The 25,126-nt window shown below is 44.9% G+C and overlaps 1 protein-coding gene across 2 annotated transcripts; it reads right to left on the bottom strand.

Moving 5' to 3' along the window:
* On the bottom strand, positions 1 to 23,448 carry ASPHD2 (aspartate beta-hydroxylase domain containing 2). 2 transcript variants are annotated; one of them, XM_053589793.1, is made up of 4 exons: positions 23,413 to 23,448; positions 6,855 to 7,953; positions 1,068 to 1,181; positions 1 to 514 (listed from the first exon to the last, which is right to left on the bottom strand). In XM_053589793.1, the coding sequence occupies exons 2-4, from the start codon at positions 7,660 to 7,662 to the stop codon at positions 405 to 407; spliced, it is 1,032 nt and encodes a 343-aa protein (XP_053445768.1). In that variant the 5' UTR covers positions 7,663 to 7,953; positions 23,413 to 23,448; the 3' UTR covers positions 1 to 404. The 2 variants fall into 2 exon arrangements, with proteins under 2 accessions (XP_053445768.1, XP_053445767.1); XM_053589792.1 differs by lacking the exon at positions 23,413 to 23,448 and adding an exon at positions 11,545 to 11,906.
* Positions 23,449 to 25,126: the final 1,678 nt, after the last annotated feature.

The following is a 25,126-nucleotide window of genomic DNA, read 5'->3' as shown; positions in this document are numbered from 1 at the left end:
AAGTTCTACATTATTACATTCAGACAAATAGCCATTTGGTTACTCTATTTCAGAGCACTAAAGAAAAACAAGTAGCAAAGTAACACAAGCTGACGGGGCACTGAGTCTCCGACCCCACAGTCAAAGGAATGCACTGTTAGGCCAGAAAGGAATCTCAGAAGCAATTGGTTGGAGGGAGAACAACAACAAAAAATAAAACCCTAAGGAAATAGAAGCTGAGAAGTTTCCATTTACAATAACCAAAGGAAAGAGGGACCCAACAGGATATAAAAATCCCAAGTAAGAGCTTTCCATTGAGGCAGGTTTCTGAGTGTGGAATCCTAACACGGGTGGAGGCTGGATGGTAGCACAGTCTGCCCAGCTCACCTCGGCCCCTCTTGCCGACTTTGACATGGGAAACACTCTCATCGTCCTGGAGCAAAGATGAAGTCAAGGGCCTGCCGTTCTGCTGCTGCGACATTTGGATGCCACAAATCCACCATGAAAACCACCCGTGGGCCGTCCTCTGCTGAACCTAGAGGGAAGGAGGGGGCGAGAGGAGACATTCAAACTGCCCCAGAGCCAGGACCCAGGCAGAACCAGACCTTCCATGGACAGCTGTGGGGCAGGGGTCCATCCTGTCCCTCGGCCCAGATCAGGAGACCCTTCTTTTTGGTCCAGAATATAATATGGTTTCATGATGTTCTGAGCAGGGTAGATAAAAGGACATGGGGAGATGGAAGAGTTACTAGGCAGGGCACGGAGGAGTTTTCAGGACAATAGAACGATTCTGTATGACATTGTCATGGTAGGTACAAGCCATCGCACATTTGTCAAAACCCACAGAGTGTTTAACGCCAAGGATGAACGTGAATGTAAACTACAGACATTAGCAATCATGTCAATACTAGCTTATCAACTGTAAACAATGAGGGGAAAATGTGTGTGTACGTATGCAGTGTAGTGATGTGAAGGGGCCTGCTTAGTACTTTTAGCTAAATTTTTCCTAAAACCTAAAACTACTCTAAAAAATAAAGTTTATTAATTGGAAAAAAAAAAAAAAAGGAAGTGGGGAAGCAGCCACTCACCTTCATGGAACGCAGTGTGCAGGAAAGAGTCGTCAAAGAGGAGGCAGCGACCTTCTGCCCAACACTGGGGCTCTCCCCCTACTACCAGCTCACAACCATTTGGTGTTTTCAGACCTCGAGGTAAAATCAGAGAAAAGAGAGTGAAGGCTGACAGGACTCAAGGCTGGCCAGGAGGTGGGGGTGGTCTGCTTTGGAGAGACCCTTTTATCTCTAATGCACCTGACCTTCTGCTTGACCCCTCTGGAGCCCAAGCTATGGTCTGAATGTTTGTGTTGCTGCAAAATTCACACATTGAAACCTAAACCCCAAGATGATGGTATTGCGGGGGGGCCTTCAGCGTGATCAGGTCTTGAAAGTGGAGTGGTGATGAATGGGAGCAGGTGCCCTGGAGCCTGTGGCTCAGTCGGTAGGGCGCCGGCCCTATATACCGAGGGTGGCGGGTTCAAACCCGGCCTGGCTGAACTGCAAACCAAAAAACAGCCGGGCGTTGTGGCGGCTGCCTGCAGTCCCAGCTACTCAGGAGGCTGAGGCAAGGGAATCGCTTAAGCCCAGGAGTTGGAGGTTGCTGTGAGCTGTGTGAGGCCACGGCACTCTACCAAGGGTCATAAAGTGAGACTCTGTCTCTACAAAAAAAAAAAAAGAAAAAGAAAGAAGAGCAAGGGCCCTTTTTCATCTCCTGCCATGTCAGGACATAGCGGGAAGATGCCATCTATGCACCAGAAGCAGGTCCTCACCAGACACTGAATGTGCTGGCACCCTGATCTTGGACTCACTGTGCTCTTGGCAAAAACTTATTCCTTCATGGGCTTTGTCTATTCTGGGTCATGGACTCCTTTGACTAAAGCCACAGACTGAGGCTTGAACTATGCACTTTTGAGTCTCCTGAACTCAAACCATGGGCCCCCCAGAAATCAAGGGCGGCTGCCTTTGGAAGCCTGCCTTGCCTAGTAACTATTTTCCAGGGCCTATTTCAGTTCTGATTAAAGATAGTAAGCCAAACACTTGAATGCCAGTGTTGAGCCCAGGCTACGGTGCTATAACCCAGTAGAGGGTCCAATTGGACCACTCCTTTGTAAGCCTTTCACGTCCCCATTTCCAACCCAAAGGTCTGCAGAAACGCTTAGCCCCTGGCACTACCTCGATGTCCACACTGAAGGTACCACCATGGTTGTTTAATGATTTCAGAAGGGATGGGGTCAGCCCAACAGATCTCAGGAAGGACAATCCAGGAGGAAGTAGAGCCCTGGAAGAGGGGTTGGGACAGTGGTAGTCTCACTGTGACAACAGTGACCCTGGGCAAGTTGGCATTCTCCCTCCGATTTAATGTCCTTTATGACAAAATGAAATGGCTTTCTCTCTAGCAGCCAGAGTATCTTAATGCATTCCTTGAACCAGAAATAATGGCTCTAGGAAGCATGTACAAAGCAATAATTCAGATAAAAGAGGAGAGGGAAGGACAGGGGGATGTGGGGACAGACAACTGGCTCTTTCCCTGGATATGCTATGTGACTTTGGGCAAGGCACCCAACCTCTCTGAGCCACACCCTTCTCATCTATCAAAAGGGGACACTAGCTATTTAACCTTCCAGGGCTGCTATACAACCTTTATTCTTATAACCAATAACTGAAGTCTTAATTGTGTACAGGTTTGTGCTAAATGAACACTTTCCCTCACTTCACCCATTTTGCACATGGAGCAACTGAGAAGTTAAGTGATCTGCTAAAAAGTTACTACACAGTTCTTCCTGAGCTGAGTCTGGCTGGCTCCAAAGAACAGACTCTTGTAAAACTGAAATGCTAGTTACTACACTATCAGCAATGGTATTAAAGTGATGGCTGATTGCCTTGTAGTTGGTATGTTTCAATTCTCAGTAGCACATTTCATTAAATAAGTGGAGACTGTGCATCCTGACTGGAGCTGTGATTTCTCCGCTGTGGTTCATAACAGCTGGAGGTTACAAGCGCTCAGTCTGCACTCACTGGCCGGGGGGAGGGCTGCACAGGCCATGTTTGCCTTTTGTGTGTGGTTCAAGTGGAGAAGGCCTTTAGGAATGGGTAATCTCTGCGGGGACAGCCACCCCAGGGGTTTCAGAAAGAAATTCCCCTTTCTCTGAACAAATGATTCATTGCCAAGTGCCATGATACAAAGGAAAAATGGCCTGGCTTGCTGGCTTGACCCCCTGCTGCCTGCCCCTCGCTTCCCCTCCTCTTTCTGCTCCAGCCTTCCAACAAATCACCATCCTGCCTACTTTCCACAAACCAGCTAGCTGGCAGAAATGATCAGTATTTCCCCAAACAGGGCATTCGAGTGGCTCTTGGGGATAGAAACAGGACTTGCACATGGCCTTGGACAGTCCTCCACATGTCGCAGGCTCCTCTATGGCTCTGGGCTTGCTGCTCTGCCCCCAGCAAGCCCTGAAGGAAGCAGTAAGAGCTCTGTCCACGGGGTCCCCCACTTCAGGAGGCTGGTGACCGGCACTCAGGATGGGCAAGGTGAATATGAGCTGCTCCACCAGCACCACCCAGCGAGGCTGCCAGGGAATCTGACAACATACGCATAAACGAAAAACAAGAGTCCAATTGTGCTTATTTGCCTAGAATTTGCTGCACACACTCAGGCATTTTCATGTGGTATCTGCCTCCTGGGAACATCTGCCTGGTGAGTTTGTTTTCTGAAAGTTTGTGGCAATGCATCTGAATAGCTACCCCCACTGCATCTGAATAGCTACCCCCACGCACAATACTGGGGAGAACCGGTGGGCTTGGGGTTGCCCTGTGGTTCCACGTGAAATCAGGACTGGGTGATGCCACTTCCAGAGGTAGCTCACAACAGGACTCAGCAAGCATGTCCCCAACAAATGGGCTGTGTAAATGAAGAGCAGTGGCTGGGTTTCAGAGGTCTGCAGGGACAGTTCCGTCAGCCACAGCTCAGACAGGAGGCAGAGGAAGAGGAGAAAGTGTTGGCATTTCAAGAGCGCAGCTGTATGTATGTGCATGTGTGTGTTTTCACAGCCAAAGTCACAGAAGCCTAAAGAGCACACAGTTCAGAACCGCAGGTGCCTCTACCTTCAGCCAGGTAAATGGCCAAGGTGTGGCCACCAGGTATTTATCTGCTTCTGACCTCTTCTCTGAACTCCCTTTGTCAACATGCAAGGTCACATGACATGTTAATGTGGGCATGATAGCGTAGAGGGAAACGCTGAGAAAAAGCCAACCAGGGTGCTTGCCATGCCTGTAGAGAACAAGCCACACAGCAGTGGGACATTTTCCAAGAACACAGAGAGCCTGTTCTTTCTGGCAAGTACCTAGCGGGGACAAGAGGGGCATGGCAGGCCCCAGTGAGGGCCTGTGTGGGCATGTTTTACACACACACATGTGGGTATGGAGATTGTACAGCTGTACAACAGACTAACCCACATGAAGTAAACCCTAGCTTTTCTTACCCTCAGCCCTTTCTACTCAGCACACCTGCCTGGAATTCTACTATATTGAACCTCAAATGCCCTTCCCTGTCATTCTGAAGCTTTAAAAAAACATATTAAGGAAAACCTTTAAAAAGAAAAGCATTGCTTCCCATTGCCCACAGTGTGGGTTTACCTGCCAGCCTGGATCAAGGCTCTCCCTTTCTGTGGTTTGGTCTGACCCGACCTGTCCACCCTCAGCCTGCACTGCTAGTCTCCCCAGTGAGTTTAGACATGGCTCCCCCAACCCCCCAGGGGAAGCCTCCTCTCCTCTGCTCTATCCTGGTGGCACCCATCGATCATGGAAGGTCAGACTTATCTCCCAGAGCACCCTATCTGCAGCCCTTGCTTCTGATCTCAGAGTGCAACTTGGTGCCTTGCTGGGAGGTTTTACTGATCGATCAGACATTACTTGGATTATCATTCACCATGTGAATTAACTGACCACCCCTCTACCTGCAAAGTACTTTACATGTAATAATTCTACTCCTCAAAGCAGCCTTAGAGGTAGGCATCATTACCTTCATTTTATTTATTTGTTTTTTATTTTTTGAGACAGCGTCTCTCTCAGTCGCTGTGGGTATAGCAACCCCAAACTCAGCCTCCCGAGAAGCTGGGACTATAGGCTCCTACCACAATGCCCAGCTGGTTTTTCTGTTTTTATTAGAGACGAGGTCTCACTTTGCTCAGGCTGGCATTACCTCCATTTTAGAGAGGAGAAAATAGAGGCCTCAAAAGTTTGAGGAGCCTGCTCAAGGGCATTCAGTAAATAGGGCAAAGCCAGCACCTGAGTCCAGCTGTTTGTTTCCAAAGCCCACCCATTTTCCACTGTTGCCCGAGGGTAGAGACCATGTCTTAGGGATCATTTTTCACACCATCCAGTGATCACGGTATTTGATCCTAAGAGCTGGCTACCATTTATCAAATGCTGTCAGATGCCAGCCACTGTGCCCAGTGGCCAGTTAAGATGCTACTTATTTAATCATCACACTAATCTTGTAGCGTAAGCACTATCTCCCCAGTTTTACATATGATGAACTGAAGCACAGAGAGACTTGGTCACCTGCCCGAAGTCTCAAGTCACATCCCCCAGAGCCTCTGCCCTGTCCTACTGTCACTTTTAAAATACCTATCATGTCAGCTTCTCTAATCATTTCTTCTTTTTTAAGCAGTGAAGTTCTCTGTCCAAACTCAGAATCCCCAGAGAGCAGGAGAAGCAGAACTGCTGTGGGTGAAGAGCGGGTGGGGGACTCGGGGCTCCCAGCTCAGGCTCCTCCGCAGAACGTGGTTATGAAATCCCTGCTCCAGCCTTTACACCTGGCGCCTCTTTCTGCCCTTCCTTCTCCACCCTCTGCAGATGAGGCAGTGACATAAACTTCTGAAAGCTGGACATTGCTAAGGCTATCTCAGCATACTAGCCTGGGATGCTAACCAGGGAAGCCACCATCCAAGTAACTAACCTTTCCGCACCACTCTCCAGAAATAAGGCACTCTGGGGAACAAATATTTCAATTTACCAAGTAGACTTAAGCTTACATATCCTCAAGCTATGTCCCCCCCTATGGGAATAAATACTTTGCAATACACATGATCAGATTAGATTTTCAGAATAACTCAGTAGAGGGTGATCTTTTGACCTTCACTTTCCAAACGAAGAAACTGAGGCTCAGAGAGGTGAAATGATTTGCCCAAAATAACACAGGTAGCTGGCACAGGATGCAACAGCAGTCTAACTCTGGACTCTTATTTGCAAAACCACTACCATACGTACAATACACATTTTACCAATTACCTTAGAATAAAAGAAACTTAACACCAAGTATCCTTTCATCCCTGATCATCCCAGAGGCACTCAGTATCTTTAAGTCTCCTGGATGTCATTAGGAACCTCAGTAATACATTTTAACAGTCTTTGAGAGCTACTCTGTCCAAAACAGTAGCTACTAGCCATATGCGGCTACTGAAATTTAAATTGAGTCCTTCAGTTGCAGGAGCCACATATCAAGCACTTAATGGTCACATGTGGCTAGTGGCTACCAAGTTGGACAGTGAAGATGGAGAACATTTCCATCACTGCAGAAAGTCCTTCTGGACAGAGCTTCTGTTAGAAATTAGGTTTACACTGATCATAAGATTCTCCTTGACTCAATCTCTGCTGTCTCAATAGTTTACATGCAATTCATCAATTTCTGATAAAAGTACAGTGAAGAATGTGAAAAGGCACAATTCTGGCTACTTGAGCTTCTGGGATGTTTTGATTCTTACAAGTCAGAGAGAATGTACTTGGACTCGCACATGCCCGAAGACCCTGGTCCCTGCAACATACCTAAATGGCATCGGATGCGGATGTTGGTGGGTCCATAGTGCTCCGTTATCACAGTCCCAGGGCTCAGCACGGAGATGCACGCATTCCCAAAAACATTATTCCCAATACAGGTCCGAAGACTTCCGAGCAAGCGGTACGTCCGTGGGCACTTCCTGCAGTTCCTGGGAACGCACACTCCCTGATTGACCAGGTAATAGGTGAACCACTCCCCGCTGGGGGTGCTGTTCATTTTCCAGCCCTGGGGGAGGCTGCAGTTTGAGAAAGCTTTATAGAGGGTCTCAAACTCACACAGGATGGTCTGGAAGTTCCGTTCCAGCAGCTCCACGTCATGTTTTTGTGCATCCCGGGAGAAATAAGGTGTGGTGGGGAGGTCAGGAAGGAAGAAGACCTCAGGCTTCTGGATAGAGGGCCGGCTGTTGAGGTAGCGGCCCTGTTCTCGGATCCCCTTGTGGATGCGGCCCATGCCAGACCAGGAGTAGCGCTTGGCATACTCCTGCAGGTTGTGGTAGAGTTTCTGATTGAGGCCCTCATTGTGGGTGCAGCGCACACACTCAGGGGACTGGCAGTACACGTAGCCGTTCTGCAGCCCGTTGGCATCGGCGGCCTGCATGAGGGAGTTGACGGAGACATAGGGCCGGGGCTGCTCCCTGCCCACGTGATAACAGTACCACACAAACAGGACCAGCAGGCAGGCCACAGTGACGACGGCGGTGGTGTCGCAGTCCCGCACTGACTGGATGCCGGTGGCGATGCAGTCCCTCAGGCCATCCAGTGACCAGCTCCAGGCCACCAGCCACTCGAGTGACATCTTGGGGGAGTTGTTACTAGGAGTGTGAAGCAAGGTCAATCAGTTCTTGGGGTTCTCGAGGGCACCCACACCACGACGGTTAGTGCCGGGGGGAAGGAGTGGCTGGAGCAGGGGGAGGCATGGATGCCACCAGTCCTCAGATCCTGCCAAGGGCGGCATTGGTGAGAGAGGAGGCTGGCTGGGCCCACCACTCCACTCCCAGCAAAAGTCACTGTGGTGGGGATTAAGGAGCTGGTTTTTGTCGCATTAGCAAGCGGCCTTGGTCCCTTTGAGTTTTAGGGAAGTCCAAACCTGTGATGAAAAAACAAAGCAGCATAAATTTTACACCTGGAAAGTCCTCCACTGAAATGTAAAGCCTCAGATCATTTTGTAAGGTCCTCACTGGTAAGGAACACACTGTCATTTTGTGTCCTCTCTCCAGTCTACTGCCACTGCCATTTTCCTGCATCAAGCACTGTTGGATGATCCCAGCAGTGCCATCTATAGGAAGTGTTATTATTCCCATTTTATAGATGAGAAAACTGAGGCTCAAAGGAATCATATAATTCACTAAAGTCACACAGCCAGAGCAAGGGCACAAACCCCACCTGACTTCAAAGCCTGTGTTTCTCCATTTTGCTGTACTATTTCACATTTAATTAATGTTTACACTACCTTAATCTTTGTATCTTTTCTTAACAAGAATTCTAGATTGAAAAGCATCTTAAAAATGACAAAAGAACTTCAAAAGGGCATGTTCTCCATTTTACTTTCTCTTCTGAAGCATTTCATCCTTCTCACTTAATCTCTCTTGACCCTCTCACAGGGGAAACACTCACACCAAGATGGAAGTGGGCACTCTGAGGGCACATCTGTGGCAGACATAGAATTGTTTGTCTACCTGTTGGAAACTATTGGCCTCACCCATGAGTGGACAGAAAAGTCCTTCCAGGAGTCTGACTCAGTGCCCCACAACTGATGCCCTCCCCAAAACAACCAGAAGTGCTTTGCCACTTACCTGGCGATGGTTAGGGCCAGTGTCTAGCACCTTTTATCCTAATGACCTAAAAGAAGGACCAGAGCTCAACTGTTGTGCTACCCAATCCTATAAAATCTTGACTGTGTTTCCCAGGGTTCTCTGAAACCTTTGTCCATACTGCTTTTTCTAATCTGATGAGAACAGCCAGGTCTCTGTCCCACAGGTCTAATAGAGTCCTTCACCTCAAGGAGCACAATTCAGAACACTCGTTTTGTAGTCCAACCTCAACTGAAAAAAAAAAAAAACAACACACAACTAAAAAAAAAAAAAAAAAAAAACTGGGAAAGCTAGACATTCCCCTTTTCCTGGGGACTAAATTTTTCCTGAAAATTCTTGCAGCATAGCAGAAAAGAGCCCAAACTAGAGATGGGTGACCTGAGTATTAATCCCAAACTGGGCAGATCATTTCTCCCAAGTCTCAGTTTCTTTATCCATTAAGAGGTGCTCATGTTCATCTCACTAGATGAAGATGTATGATGACAGATATGAAGCCCTGATGATTAGGTCACTGTGTGCACTAATACATGCGTGACTGCTTGGAGGTGTGGCATCCATACTGATTAGCCAGCAAACCAAAGCCAGGGCATGGCAGAAGGCGTCTCAAGACTTGGATCCCAACAGCTCAGGGTAAATCCTAGACACTCAGCTGCCTCATATCTTTGGTGATTTTTCTCCTCCCCAGATTTGCTAAGTGAAAAACCAAAGGGAAACTTTAGGTGCTCATTAACTGCCTACTTGCTTCTTCCCAGTTTCGGTCGAATAAAGCATCACTTGACTATAATGTTTAGTAAGTCAAAAACACACATGCTGAATATTCATGGAATTTTTTTATGCTTCTAGGAAAAATACAAGAGCGGGGAGGTTAGAAGCTAAATTTTTTTTCTCACATGTTTTCAATTTTTTCACAGACTCAGGAGAAGAATCTGAGGAGGAGGAAAGGCTGGGACCCACTGTCTGAGGGGTGACTCCTCAAAGCCCCTGGTTCTTAGTTATATCATAAACTGGAAGCTGTTTCCCCTTTAGGAAAAGGGAAGAAAATCTGGGTGAAAGGTGGTTTGTTTGCGAGCAGTCTCCCAGAGCCCCAGAGTGCCTGAAATTCAGTGTGAAACTATCATCTGTGTGATCACAAACACTTTTACTAAAAGGATTTCCTTTATCACTGAACTAAACTGCTAATTGGAACTTTTAAATTCAGTCTTTCAAGAGGACAGGTTTATCTTAAACATTCTAAGAGTGAGATGGTGATAATTTACCAAGCACCTGTTAAGCGTTAGTTCCCATCAGCCAGGCTAATCACTAAAGTTTAAGTCAACCAAAATGCAAACCAAGGCAACAGGGCAGATGAGAAGGAAACCTCTCCATTGGACACCCCCTGTGGCTTACCCCCTCCTCATGGAGGCCTCAATCCATGGCAAGGCCAGTCATGAGCTCTCCATAAGGCTGAGCTATAAGCAAACGGCAGAAGATCTTGATCTCCGAGTCCCAACTTCTGATCCTCCTCAAAAGATTATAATAGCACTAAGAGCTGAAGTTAGGACTTTTCATATATGTCACTTTTAATCAAAACATGCCGGCAGGGCCCTGCACCCAGAAGTGAATTTACAAGCTCACAGATGAATTTTGACAATAAAAGAAATCCTCAAATTTGTAGGACAAATGTATTCAGTGCTGCTTCAAACATGACCCTCACAGGCACCCAGTGATGGTTCCCCATCCCTCCAAGAAGACAGAATGGATTTGCTTCCCCCTTATCTCAGTGACCACAGTAACTTCCAGCTTCCTTCATGCATCTGTTCATTTTTATCTGTGTCATTCCTGTCCTCATCAGGAATGGGGACATCTCATTGCAGCTCTGCACTTTAATAATATGCAATCCCAGATCTTAAAGGTCAATTGGCTTTGGGAACAGGGTCCAAATTCATGGCTAGTTGGTAAATAAGTCCAATCAAATGTAACTTGTGACACAATGAGGTGAAGTGGGAGACACTCTCAGGCCTAACTCAGTTTACCTAATTCAGATTACCAGTCCTAGAGGATGCCCAGTGCTAAAAAGCTTCTGGTCATTCTCAGGATGAAGGCAGGTCACCCCAGGACTCCCCCAGGGAGCAGCACAGCACTAGGTAAGGTGTGTGATGCAAGTCACCCGCTCCACTCAGAAGCCAGAAAGCCTGCCTTGGGGCCAGCCCTTCCCTGAAGCGCACCTGGGGACCTACTGTCCTCACGCTCACGCTCTCAGACAGCTTTTACAGCGCGCATCCGTGGAGAGTGGGAAAAGGGGGGGGGGCAGAAGGTGGGTTAACACAGATGGTGACCACCAGGAGGTGAGAGGAGGGAGATGGGACGATGGAAAGGTGAGTTCTGCCAGGAAAAGTGGCAATGAGCTAAAGATCAAGGAGGGAGGTTATGGCGTGTTATAGCTCACCGGACAAGAGAGGAGGGTCACCACGGAAAATATGGGAAGTGGGTGATGCTGAAGGCTGGGGTTGGGGAAGAGGAGGCGAGGAAAGGGGTCACAGGGGAGGAGGAAAATGGGGGAGGGGACCGTGACAGAGCGGCGGGGATGGGGGAAGAAAAAATGGGGGGTTGCAAGGAAGATGGTGATGCCTGGCCCGGGTTGCGAACACGGCCAAAGCGGCAGGGCTCAGCACGTAGCGAATGCTCAGCTGCAGGGCCCCTCAGCAGGGCCGGGATGCGGGGCGCAGGCGGGTGCCGGCGTCCCGGAGCATCCTCGGCGGAGCCCGCGGCGCCGGGCGGGGAGGACCGCCGGCCTGCAGCCTCCCGGCTCCCGCCTTCAATGCCCCCTCCTGGGGTCGGCCCGGCCGCTCCGCCCTCCCGCCCCGGCAGCCCCCGTAGACGCCGCTTACCTGCGCCCTGGCGCGCGGGCGGCGGGGGCGGCTGCTAGGACCCAGGCGACGCCGCCGCCCGAGGGCGCGGACGCCCCCTGCTCACGTCCCGTAGCTACCGCCCGGCCGTTTCCCGGCCCACGCTGTTGGAACCCGAGCCCGAGCTAAGCCGGTGGCCCCGCCGGTGCCGACGCCGAGCTGTGCTCCGCGGGGCCAGGAGGACCACAACTCCCACAATGCCACGCGCGGCCGGGCCTCCGGGGGGCGGGGCGCGGGCGCCGAGGGGGCGGGGCCGGGGACGCCCCTACCCCGCCCCCATCCTGCAAGCTCTCCGAAGTAGAAGGCTCCGGCCGGCGCGCTCTGCCCGCCCCCCACCGGAGGGTTCTGGCCCTGGTGGCCCAAGACGCGCCGCCTGTCCAGTCCGTTCAGCAGTTCATTGAATCGGGGAGGAGTTGTTTGATTTGCTCTCTCTCTCTGCTTTCCCTCCCTTTGTCTCGCTGTCCCTCTCCCTGCTCTCTGAGTCTCTCCCTTCCGCGGGTCTTCCTTCTCCTTTTCTTTCACTTTCCTCCCCTCACTGCCTCTCGCGCGAGCGCCCTTCCTTCCTTTATTCATTGACTGAATAGACATTTCTGAGGCCCCTGAGACACTTGGAATGAAATCGCAAAATCAAACAGGATCCTTAGTCTCTAGGAAAACTCCTTCGCTCAATACAAATCATGATCGGCCCACCCCTGTGCCTAGTCGTGTGCGCTGTGCTGAGCCTGCCGCGGTAAGCATGGCCGCTGCCCTCGGGGAGCCCCGCTCCAGCCAGGAGACAAGTAATGCTCAAGTCATCGCGGGTCTGACTGCCCCCAGCCACCCCACTGGGCAGAGTGGCAGGACGGGAAAGCACAGGCAGGATGAGCGAGACCTGATGAGGAGGAGAAGGAGGCCCCTAAGGAGGCCGGTCAGGAGAAGTACCCTGGAGCTCAGGCCTGGGGGAGACAGATGGGATGTGTTAGGGGCACCAGGGGCACTATGCATGGGCGGGGTCCAGGGGACGCTGACTGGGATGGCTTGCCACAATCTTTCCCTTCCCAGACCCACCTCTTCTATGTCCTAGAATTCATCTCTATCATGGCCCCAGAAGCCACCTCATTTCTGTCCCAGAATTCTCTTGGTCCCTGACCTAAGAACATGCCTCTACTGTGAAGAGTCAGTCTCCTCCCTGTCCCAGCACCCATTTCTTCCATGTCCCCTTCCACCTCAGAAGTGCATTTGAGTTGATCAATAAAACAAAGAACCGTGCTAGGGTGAGAGGAAGGGGGCGGGAGGTGAAAGAGAACCAACCCCTTGCCATGTCCCAGAATCTACCTTGTGTCTCTCCCAGAATTCACCTCTTCCATGTTAGAATCTACCTTGAATCTGTCATTTCTCTCATTTTTTCCAGCTCCAAAGGAAAAATATTTTTTCTTTTATTTCACTAAAATAAACCCAAATGCATATGTTGGGGAACCATAAAATGCTTACAGATTTGCTCAAATCAACACAAGCATCAGATGTAGAAACGTTACATAGGACAACTTTCTTCACTGTCAGCCTGAGTGGTTGAGCCTAGGTAGGGTGGAGAAGGTGGGGGTGGCTGTTAGACCTGTCTCATGTTCAAAAAGTTCCTCAAATTTAGATTTCTCCAAAGGCATTTTTATATTCAGTCACAGTATCACCCTGGCAGGGTTGAAAAATACATGTTTTGTATAGTTATAAATGTGTGTTCAGTTCTTGGACCACACTGTAATACATTATGAATTAATATTGTCTATTAATCCTATAATTATCTTTGACCAGTGCATTTATATAGTATCTATAGATCACTGCTCTGTATTTGTTAAGAGTATTTATTTGTTCAGTGGCAAAATTACCATACAATTTTGTTAACCCTGCTTGCACTTTCTTCATCTTTTTAATTTGTTGGGAATTGAAAGGAAATGACCTGGACCTCTGTCTACCCTTGGGAGACCCGAATAGGTGAGTTCTGCCAGAAAAGGGTATCCAGGCCCTCCAGAAGGGGCTTTGGGTGAGGGCGTCAGATAAACTGTCACTGTGCTAATGGAGGGAGGAGAGGAGGACCAAATGCTTCTAAATTGCCTGCCTTCAGCTTAGCTACCACCTGCATTCTCCTGCTCTCACTGTCTTCTTCAGGGCAGTCATTTCCCACCCACTCTGAGCCTGCACAACCTATCATTATACCATCTCCTACAATCAGAGTCCACCCAATTCCTTCCTCCTACATAGAGATGAAGTCACCAGGGGCCCAGAGAGAAGACATGCTTTGCTCAATCAAGGTCACAGCAAGTCAGCAGCGAATGTGTAGACTCTTAAGGAAATGCTTGACTGGTGCATTAAAGAAACCGGTATGGTCACTTTGAGAAACATTTTGGTAGTTATTTGTTAAAACAACAACAAATGTGTATGCACTAAGAACCAATAATTTCACTATGCTATATTTACCCTACAGACATTCTAGGGTAAATAAAGGAATACTTGAGTTTTCATTTTATATAATACCGTGAAGCTCTTAAAAGGAAGAGCTAGATATATTATGTAGCAATATGGATATAGCTCCTAAACAAATAGTAGGAAAGAAGAAAAGGAGAATTGTGCTTGTATGATTTCATCTACATAACACACACATACACACACATATGGATATACATATATTTATAGAAAAGCAGGGTGGGTAAGCACTGGAAGAATACACTCATACTTTCTCCTAATTTAAACTTAAAATATTACATGTTTATTAATGCAAAGAATATCACTCGGAGGAAGCACACCAAATTCATAAGCATTGTAACTTCAGGGGAGGCCAAAAAGGAACAGTTTTTGCAATGTTTTAATTTAACTTTATATTTTCAAAAGTATTTAAATATTTTTGGAACAATACGCAAATAGGACAAATGAGTTACTAGCACGTCCTACCTCCTATATCCCTCAACTACCTGGTTTGCTTTCCTTAAGACAACCATTATAACAAATTTCTTATACATTTTTTCAGAAATGTGCTATACATTTGTAAACGTGCAAGTGTACTTTAACTTTTATAAAAGAAGTATTAGTATGTTATATGTGATATTAAAATGGATTTTTTAAATGGGGGAAACTTTTTTTTTTGTTTTTTGAGACAGAGTCTTACTATGTCACCCTCAGTAGAGTGCTGTGGCATCACAGCTCACAGCAACCTCAAACTTAAGCAACTCTCTTGCCTCAGCCTCCTAAATAGCTGGGACTACAGGTGCCCACCACAACACCTGGCTATTTTTTGGTTGCAGTTGTCATCGTTGTTTAGCAGGCCTGGGCCAGGCTCAAACCAATCAGCTTTGGTGTATGTGGCCGGTGCCCTACTCACTGAGCTACAGGCGCCAAGCCAGGGGAGAAACTTCTTAATTATATTAAAATATTTTTTAAGAGTGACGAGTTGAGCAACAGAAAAGTTTTTAACAGAATTCATCATATTAACAAAGGAAAGGAAAAGAACTACACCCTTGATCGATGCAGAAAAAGCATTTGACAAAAGTCAACTAGGCATTTATATTAAAACTCCTAGCAAACTGAGAACATCAGAGAACTTAAAAACTTTGATAAAAGTTACCTGAAAAAACCTATCACACTACAGATTAATATTTCTCATGAGCAAAGACACAAGAATCATTAACAACAAATTACCAAATCAAATCCAGCAATGTTAGAAAATGTAACATTTATATATGATGAAGAATTTGGCTTGTCTTTGTCCCCAGTTACTGGGAGATAATCTTTAAGCCTGTGGAATTTTCTAAATAAGAAGGATGTTTTTGTTATTTGTGGAGGACCCCCTCAGATCCCACCTGATAGTTTTATGCTAATGAGGTAACTCATGGGACTTCTCGTTTTGCTAATGAGATGACTCAGAATAGGGATTGGACACACCAGAAAGATCAGCCATGTGATTAGAGCAGTGTGGAAAGAATCTTAGTTGTGCCTTAAAAAATTGTAAAGATCATTAATTAAATTAGTTTTGAAAGAAGTTCAAAGCATGGTAAGTATATTCTTTTTTTTTTCTCTTTTTTACTTTTTTTTTTGTTCAATATAATTTAAGTGTGCCGTGGAAGTTTAATTATAGGTTCAAGTCTGCTATGAGATTAAAAAAGGGTGAAAAACACTGGATTAGAGGATTGGAACTTTGAGTTAAATGATATCAACTCTCCAGGGAAGCAAGTGAAACTAGAGATTGAATTCAACCATATAGCCTATAACTCAATCAATCATGCTTACACAATGAAGCTTTAATAAAGACTCTGGACACTGAAGCTTGTGTAAGCCTCCATGGTTAGCAATATTCCTTGAGTACTATCACATTTTGATGCCCAGAGAGTAATTTGTCCTCAAGAACAATGGAAATTTTATGCTTAGAGCCCTCTCGGACTTTCTTATGAGTATCTTCTTTTGGTTGGTTCTAAATTGCATACTTTGCTAATATAAAATTTTATTGTAAATGTAATGTTTTCCTCAGTTTTGTGAGTTATTTTACTAAATTATCAGACTCAAGGGAGTCTTTTAAGACCCCCACATTTGTAGCCAGCTGGTATGAAGTGAGAATGGCCCTGAGGATCCCTAAACTTGCAGCTGGTAGCTGAAGTAAGGGCAGTATTATGGAGGGCAGTGCTCTCAAGAATTTGCAGTTTGGCACCTCATCACAATATCCTATGGCCAAAATCATGTAAGGCTTATCCCAGGAATACAGGTTGGTTCAACATCAAATGTTAATTATTGTAGTTTACCTTACTGACAGAATTTTTAAGAAACACTTTGATCATCTGAAATATGCAGAAAAAGAATTTGACAAAATTCAACACCCATCCATGATTAAAAACTCTTGGCAAACTAGAAAAAGAAATGAATTATGTCAATCTGATAAGGAGAATTATAACAAATTATGAGTGTTTCTGAAAGTGTATAAGAGTATTGATTGTGAAACTTTTGCTTCACTTTGTGTATGTTTGTGCGTGTGTGTGTGTGGTGTGCGCTGCTCTGGGTCTCAATGTAAAATACATTTCTGATGGGGGCGGCAGTCAGGTAGGTTTAAAAGCCTTTGCCATAGAGAAGTTTTTGAATGGGATACATGCACAATAATGTTGATTGCAACATTTTGTGAAAAATTGGAGGCAGCAGACAAGCATTAAGAGGAAAATGCAGGACAAGATGGCTGACTAAAGCCAGCTATCCACAGAGGCTCCCATCCAGAAGGAGAGTTAAAGGACAGAAATTTAGCAAGTAACCTGGTGGATTAGAGCTGCACCAAGACAGAAGATTAAAGAACGCACATCAACCCTGCTGAGGCGAGCTGTGACCACCAAGGATACAAACAAAAGGTACAAAATCCATCACCAAGTGGACAGGCGTCCCCTCCCCCATGAGAACGGCTCGGAGTGCCCCACAAACAAATGAGCAGAGTTCAAAGGTCCTCCCACTACACTCCATGGGAGAGACCCTCTAAAAACTGGACCTACCTCTCCTACTAGGGTGCCATGGTGTTCTCCTGCCAGGCATAAAACTGTATAAAACTGTATATATTCTCTACCTGCAATTCTGAGTTCCCAGCACTCCCCTCCACTCTCACTCTGAGGTCTGGAGGCCTGTCCCACAGGAGTCCAGATTCTTGAGTGATTTCTTGAGAGGCATGGACAGGGCCTGGACTGCAGCTGGTCAGTGCTTATTCTAAAGCATGGGAGTGAGGAGAGGATGGTTGGCTAAGAGGGAACCACGCCGGAGCGGTGGTGCCCCGAGGTGCAGAGCAGCAGCTGTTTTTGGCAACAATAGGGCTCACCCCCAGATATTCCGAAGACACACCTTCTGTCTCTCTGGGCAACTGGAGGCCGGGCATCTTCTCAGGTGGCAACCACCGTGGAACAGATCTGGGATGGAAATGCAGGCCTCGTGAGCAAAGGGATTGCTTGAGGCAATATCGGCCTAGGTGGACCGTGGGGACTATAAAATGCATGCGCAGAGCCGGGAGATTCCCAGGGCACAGCTGACCAAGAGGACCGCTTTTCTGAGCCTAAGATGCACCCAGCCCTCAGGGGATTGTCAGCCTATAGACAAAGGAAGGCAGGAGGCTAGAACTGACAGCTAACCATGCTGCGAATACAAACCTGCAGGAGCAAAGACAGGGCCTGAGGCGCAGGTTCTGGGAACTCAAAACAGCTTCTCTTCTGCAGGGGAATTTTGCAGGAACAGAAATAAATTCCTGCAAAGTTCTGTTCTGTCAGTAACATCAACCAGGGGCGGAGCTGGAACTGAGTGAACACCCCCCAGCCTCCGTCAAGCACTCAAGGTTGTCAGGCCTCACCTCCCCCATTGGATAGAGGCAGAGAGCAGCGGTCTGGCTGAGCAGACATATATTTGCTTATAATTCAGGCAGGTGGAAACCCCTGGAGTATCTGCTCATTGGAGGCAACTGGGTCACTGCCCTGCAGGGTTATCAGTGACTGGGTGCGACAGAGGTGCAAGGTGGGGAAGGAGGCATCAACCTTCCCAGACTAATCTATTTTCTGGGTGGGTCCTCCTGACTTCACAGAGCACTGGAGCAGGTCATATTTGAGTTGTCAGCAGACCCCTGCAATCTAATTGCCAGAGACCTTTTAAACTCTCCCACCTGAGACAGGTGCTGACTGAGACAATTGATTTGGACCTTTTGAACTGAACCCATCACCCGAGGACTATCCAAGTGGTGCCCTGGGTGTGTGGTTGCAGGAAGGTTTGATTTTCCTTTTCCAATTGTTACCTGTGGGGAGCGGGGTGACTTGATTGCTGGTATTTCTCCACAGCTGAGACTTCAAACCAGAGTAACTGTTTCATTAGGGTCGGACAAAGACCAGCTGAAAACAAGACAGAGCCACTTAGCCCCACCACACCAAACAGGCCCCAGTCTCTCAGGCTGTAGCACTGTACAGGTCCTCAACAAAGCTCCATGGGACAAATCAAACGGTGTAAAATAATCATGGAGCAGAATCAGTTGAAAATCACTGGTAACACGAATAAGCAGAATAGATCAACCACCCCCACCCCCCAAGGAAAGATATGGCAGATGTAACTGAAGATCCCATTCATAAAAAGTTGGCCAAGATGTCAGAAATCGAATTCAGAATTTGGCTTGCAACAAGATTAATAGAATGGAGGAAAATTTGGAATTAGAAATTCGAGTAGCAATTCAAAAGTAAGAATTAGAAATTCGAGGAGAAATTCTAAAGTTGTCTCAAGAATTTAATGAATTTAAAGACAAAACCACCAAAGATTTTGACGCACTGAAGCAAGAATCTGTAGCCCTTAAAGATCTGAAAAATACAGGAGAATCCCTCAGTAACAGAGTGGAGAAATCAGAATCCCTCAGTAACAGAGTGGAGAAAGCAGAAGAAAGGATTTCTAAGATTGAAGACAAAGTTTTTGAATGCTCCCGAACTCTCAAAGAGGAAGAGAAATGGTGAACTAAAATGGATCATTCTCACAAGAGCTCTGGGATAATTTGAAGAAGGCTAATATCCACCTCATTGGAATCCCTGAAAGTAATGAAGTGGCTTCACAAGGCACAGAGGCCCTTCTCCATGAAATTATGAAATAGAATTTTCAAGACATGCCAAGAGATTCTGAAATTCAGGTAGCAGACAGTTTCAGAACCCCAGCATGACTCAACCTGAATAAGACATCCCCCAGGCATATCATAATTAACTTCACTAAAGTTAATATGAAGGAGAAAATTCTCAAAGCAGCCAGATGTAAGAAAGCCATTACCTACAAAGGGAAGAATATTAGAATGACTGCAGATCTCTCTGCTGAAACTTTTCAAGCCAGAAGAGGGTGGTCATCGACTTTTAATCTCCTAAAGCAAAATAACTTTCAACCCCGAATCCTGTATCCAACTAAACTGAGTTTCATTTATGATAGAGAAATTAAATACTTTAATGACATTCATATGTTGAACAAATTTGCCATAACCAAACCAGCACTTGAGGATATTCTCAGACCTATCCTCCATAATGACCATCCCAATCCTCTACCACAAAAGTCAACTCACTCAGAAACTTGTGATCAAACTCCAACTTCCACAGTGATGAAAGGATTAAAAATGTCCACTGGACTTTTGAAAAACTCGATTCCCAAAATTTTACCAGACTTATCAATATTTTTGATTAACGTGAATGGCTTAAACTGTCCTCTAAAGAGGCACAGGTTGGCTGACTGGATACAAAAACTCAGGCCATATATTTGCTGCATACAAGAGTCACATCTTACCTTAAAAGATAAATATAGACTCAGGGTGAAAGGATGGTCGTCCATATTTTAGGCAAGTGGTAATCAGAAAAAAGCAGGTGTTGCAATTCTATTTGCAGACACAATAGGCTTTAAACCAACAAAAGTAAGGAAGGATAAGAATGGTCACTTCATATTTGTTAAGCGTAATACTCAATATGATGAGATTTCAATTACTAATATTTAGGCAACCAACTAGAATGTGCCTCAATTTATAAGAGAAACTCTAACAGACATGAGCAACTTGATTTCCTTCAGCTCCATAATAGTCGGAGATTTCAACACTCCTTTGGCAGTGTAGGATAGATCCTCCAATAAGAAGCTGAGCAAAGAAATTTTAGATTTAAACCTAAACATCCAACATTTGGATTTAGCAGACATCTACAGAACATTTCATCCCAACAAAACTGAATACACATACTTCTCATCAGCCCATGGAACGTACTCCAAAATTGATCACATCTCAGGTCACAAGTCTAACCTCAGTATGTTTAAAGGAATAGAAATTATTCCTTGCATATTCTCGGACCACCATGGAATAAAACTTGAACTCAGTAACAACAGGAATCTGCATCGTCATGCAAAAACATGGAAGTTAAATATACTTATGCTGAATGATAGCTGGGTCATAGATGAGATTAAGAAGGAAATTGCCAAATTTTAGAACAAAACAACAATGAAGACACGAATTATCAGAACCTCTGGGACACCGCAAAGGCAGTTCTAAGAGGGAAATTTATAGCACTGCAAGCCTTCCTCAAGAGACAGAAAGAGAGGAAGTTAACAACTGAATGGGACATCTCAAGCAAGTGGAAAAGGAAGAACATTCCAACCCCAAACCCAGTAGAAAAAAAGAAATAACCAAAATTAGAGCAGAATTAAGTGAAATTGAAAACAAAAGAATAATACAACAGATCAATAAATTAAAAAGTTGTTTTTCTGAAAAGGTCAATAAAATAGATAAACCTTTGGGCCAACCTAACCAGGAAAAAAATAGTAAAATCTCTAATTTCATCAATCAGAAACAACAAAGATGAAATAACAACAGACTCCTCAGAAATTCAAAAAATTCTTAATGAATATTACAAGAAACTTTATTCTCAGAAATATGAAAATCTGAAGGAAATTGACCAATACTTGGAAGCACGTCACCTTCCAAGACTTAGCCAGAATCAAATGGAAATGTTGAACAGGGCAATATCAAGTCTGAAATAGCATCAACCATACAAAATCTCTCTAAAAAGAAAAGCCCAGGAACAGATGGCTTCACATTAGAATTCTACCAAACCTTTAAAGAGGAACTAGTACCTATATTACTCAACCTGTTCCAAAATGTAGAAAAAGAAGGAAGACTACCCACCACGTTCTATAAAGCAAACATCACCCTGATCCCCAAACCAGGAAAACAACAAGAAAAGAAAATTATAGACCAATATCACTAATGAATATAGATGCAAAAATATTCAACATGATCCTAACAAGCAGAATCCAGCAACACATCAAACAAATTATACATCATGACCAAGTCGGTTTTACCCCAGGTTCTCAAGGCTGGTTCAATATCTGTAAATCTATAAGTATAATTCAGCACATAAACAAATTAAAAACCAAAGAACATATGATTCTCTCAATTGATGCAGAAAAAGCTTTTGATAGTATCTGGCATCCCTTCATGATCAGAACACTTAAGAAAATTGGTATAGAAGGGACATTTCTTAAACTGATAGAGGCCATCTACAGCAAACCCACAGCCAATATCGTATTGAACGGAGTTAAATTGAAATCATTTCCACTCAGATTAGGAACCAGATAAGGCTGCCCATTGTCTCCACTGCTCTTTAACATTGTAATGGAAGTTTTAGCCATTGCAATTAGGGAAGAAAAGGCGATTAAGGGTATCCATATAGGGTCATAAGAGATCAAACTTTCACTCTTCATAGATGATATGATTGTATATCTGAAAAACACCAGGGATTCTACTATAAAACTCTCAGAATATGGAATATTATGCAGTCTTAAAGAAAGATGGAGACTTTACCTCTTTCATGTTTACATGAATCTCAAGAATGGAAGAAAAATTATCCAATGTACTCAGCCCTACTATGAAACTAATTTATGGCTTTCATCTGAAAGCCATAAATATATATATATATATATATAACTGATCTTATAAGCCAGTGATAACCTAAGAATATGGGGAAGGGGGAGCGGGAGGGGAGGGAGTAGGGAGGATGGGCAGAGGGAGGGTGATTGGTGGGATTACACCTATGGTACATCTTACAAGAATACATGTGAAACTTAGTAAATGTGGAATATATAAATGTCTTAACACAATAACTAAGAAAATGCCAGGAAGGCTATGTTAACCAGTGTGATCAAAATGTGTCAAACGGTCTATAAAACCAGTGTATGGTGCCCCGTGATGGCATTAATGTACACAGGTATGATTTAATAAAAAAAAAATAAGAAAACTGAAAAATCCAGGAAAAAAGGAAAAAGCAGAAAATGCACATGTAAATTTGTACACAGGAATGTTTATGCTTAGACCCTTCTCAGACTTTCTTATGAGTGACTTAAAGTGCTTGAGCTGGAGCTAAATGCACTGACATGAATAAATCTCTAAAATTTGACAGATATTGAGCTAGAACAGAAAATTTCAGATTGGTATGAGTATATATACATATTTGCATATTATTTTTTTCTTCTTGGGGGAAAGTGTACACATTAATATATATTAATAATAAAAATCTTGCAGTGTAGTTATTATTTCTGGGAAGGAAGGGATCAAGGGAGAGGAATAAGATTTGGGATAAGCCTATAGAAGGAGTTTCAACAACATTTCTAATATTATATTCCCTTAGAAATAAACACTCATGGAAAAACACAGGCTTGGGGCAAAATAAAATAATTTTTAAAAATGAAAATAAAAGATAACCAAGGCAACAACACAAAATATTAAAGTCTGATAAAGTTGAATGGTATATATGTAAGTGTTTAGTCCTCTAATGGTTTCCCGGTGGCTCCCCTGTGATCTTATAACTGAAATACGTTTGTAAACCACTGCCCTAGAGCACCCCAAGTAAAAACTGGAAACGTTTGCTCTGGGAAACACCAGGATAAACTTGAGTCAGAAATTCCAAGGAAGAAGTTTGCCTAGAATATTATTTCCCTAGAATAAATTCTGGGGAATATCCTTCCAAATAGATTTATCACATCGGATGTTATAATCTGGTTGGCACATACACATGAGTAATTCTATCTGTCCAGAGAGCAGAGCCACGTGCACATGTTCTAAAATGATGAATGTATTCCAAGAACAAATCTAAATCACCTTGAGCTGATCCCATAAAGTGCTGCTAACATCTATTTACTGTTTGAACAATGAACTTCCTGCTTATTGTGCAAGTAGGTAGAGCGAGACACGAGGCTGCTGTCTGTGAAGCTTGGGGAAAGCCTGCTTTAATACCTACAGAAAAAGTGAATTAATTAGAACCTCTTCCCAAAGCCATCACCCGTGTCCACCACTGCCTTCCACTGGGTCACCCCACACTGATTTCGCCTTCTTACCTCGATCTGGGTGGCTCTGTCATTGCGTGTTCTCCGAGAGCTAATATGTCTCCTGGATGGGAACAGAGAAATGAGAAACATGGCTAGGTTCCTGTAAGATCTTTGAGAAAATCAGCCTTCTGCAAAACCTGGACTAGAATTCAACACCCAAAGGAGCTAGATCTTGTTTTGATGACACGTTTCATTTCCTACCTTTATGAGCCTTTCTTGGTGTAACAGAAAGCAGTTATATGTTTCCATTTTTGCACCCAGTTGGGGGTGATATTAAAACTATTTAACAATCTGTACACCATGGTGCCAACCATCAGAATGGATGCTGGCTATAAAAAATAGGCCTGGCCATACCAATGCTTCCCGACACACATCAGCCCTTGATTACGTGGTACAGAAATCTAATCTTCATGAAGTTTCAGAAGGGCTGCATTGAGCCCAGGAGCAGATACACCTTAAAGCTCCCAGCTAGAAGGCAGAAGCTTCCTTGCACTCCAAACCCACTCTCTATATTACCAACAGAGAGGACTTGTACCACTGGTCAGCTACGTCTCAACTCCGTGACGTCAACTGGGAAGACTAGTTATTTATTCATTCATTTAGTCAACGTGTTTATTGAGCATATACTATATTAAGCCCACTGAGCACATAGAAGTGATTGTGTACTGACAACATGGACATTAAATCCACTACAAAGGCATGTTTAGTGTGGCCTCTGTGGGGTTTTAAAAAATTGCCAACGTTTAAAAATAAGGAGACCCTTAAAAATCGAGAAATGCAAATCAAAACCACACTGAGATACCATCTAACCCCAGTGAGAATGGCCCACATCACAAAATCCCAAAACCGCAGATGCTGGCGTGGATGTGGAGAGAAGGGAACACTTTTACACTGCTGGTAGGACTGCAAACTAGTACAACCTTTCTGGAAGGAAGTAGGGAGAAACCTCAAAGCACTCAAGCTAGACCTCCCATTTGATCCTGCAATCCCATTACTGGGCATCTACCCAGAAGGAAAAAAATCCTTTTATCATAAGGACACTTGTACTAGACTGTTTATTGCAGCTCAATTTACAATCGCCAAAATGTGGAAACAGCCTAAATGCCCACCAACCCAGGAATGGATTAACAAGCTGTGGTATATGTATACCATGGAATACTATTCAGCCATTAAAAAAAATGGAGACTTTACATCCTTCGTATTAACCTGGATGGACGTGGAAGACATTATTCTTAGTAAAGCATCACAAGAATGGAGAAGCATGAATCCTATGTACTCAATTCTGATATGAGGACAATTAATGACAATTAAGGTTATGGGGGGGAAGCAGAAAGAGGGATGGAGGGAGGAGGGTGGGGCCTTGGTGTGTGTCACATTTTAGGGGGCAAGACATGATTGCAAGAGGGACTTTACCTAACAATTGCAATCAGTGTAACCTGGCTTATTGTACCCTCAATGATTCCCAACAATAAAAAAAAATCAAAAAAAAAAAATTGAGATCTTCAGCTTCTCTTGGAAAATGGCAAAATCTGGCCATGATGGACCAGATTTATGCAAAACAGAAAAAAGGCTGGTGCATAATTTGCTGCAGTTTCCACCAGTCCCTATTGTTCTCCAACTCCTGTGATGACAGTTGCTTGTCACCATGATTGTCTCTGTCCCATGGATGAGGGGTGTGTATACAGGGACTGGTGCCTGCATGAGTGTTTATAGCAAGGAAATG

Source organism: Nycticebus coucang, chromosome 4 (assembly GCF_027406575.1).
Source record: "Nycticebus coucang isolate mNycCou1 chromosome 4, mNycCou1.pri, whole genome shotgun sequence".
Lineage (NCBI taxonomy): Eukaryota > Metazoa > Chordata > Mammalia > Primates > Lorisidae > Nycticebus > Nycticebus coucang.
Note: the sequence above shows the minus strand (reverse complement) of the source record. Positions and strands in the feature narration are given on the sequence as shown.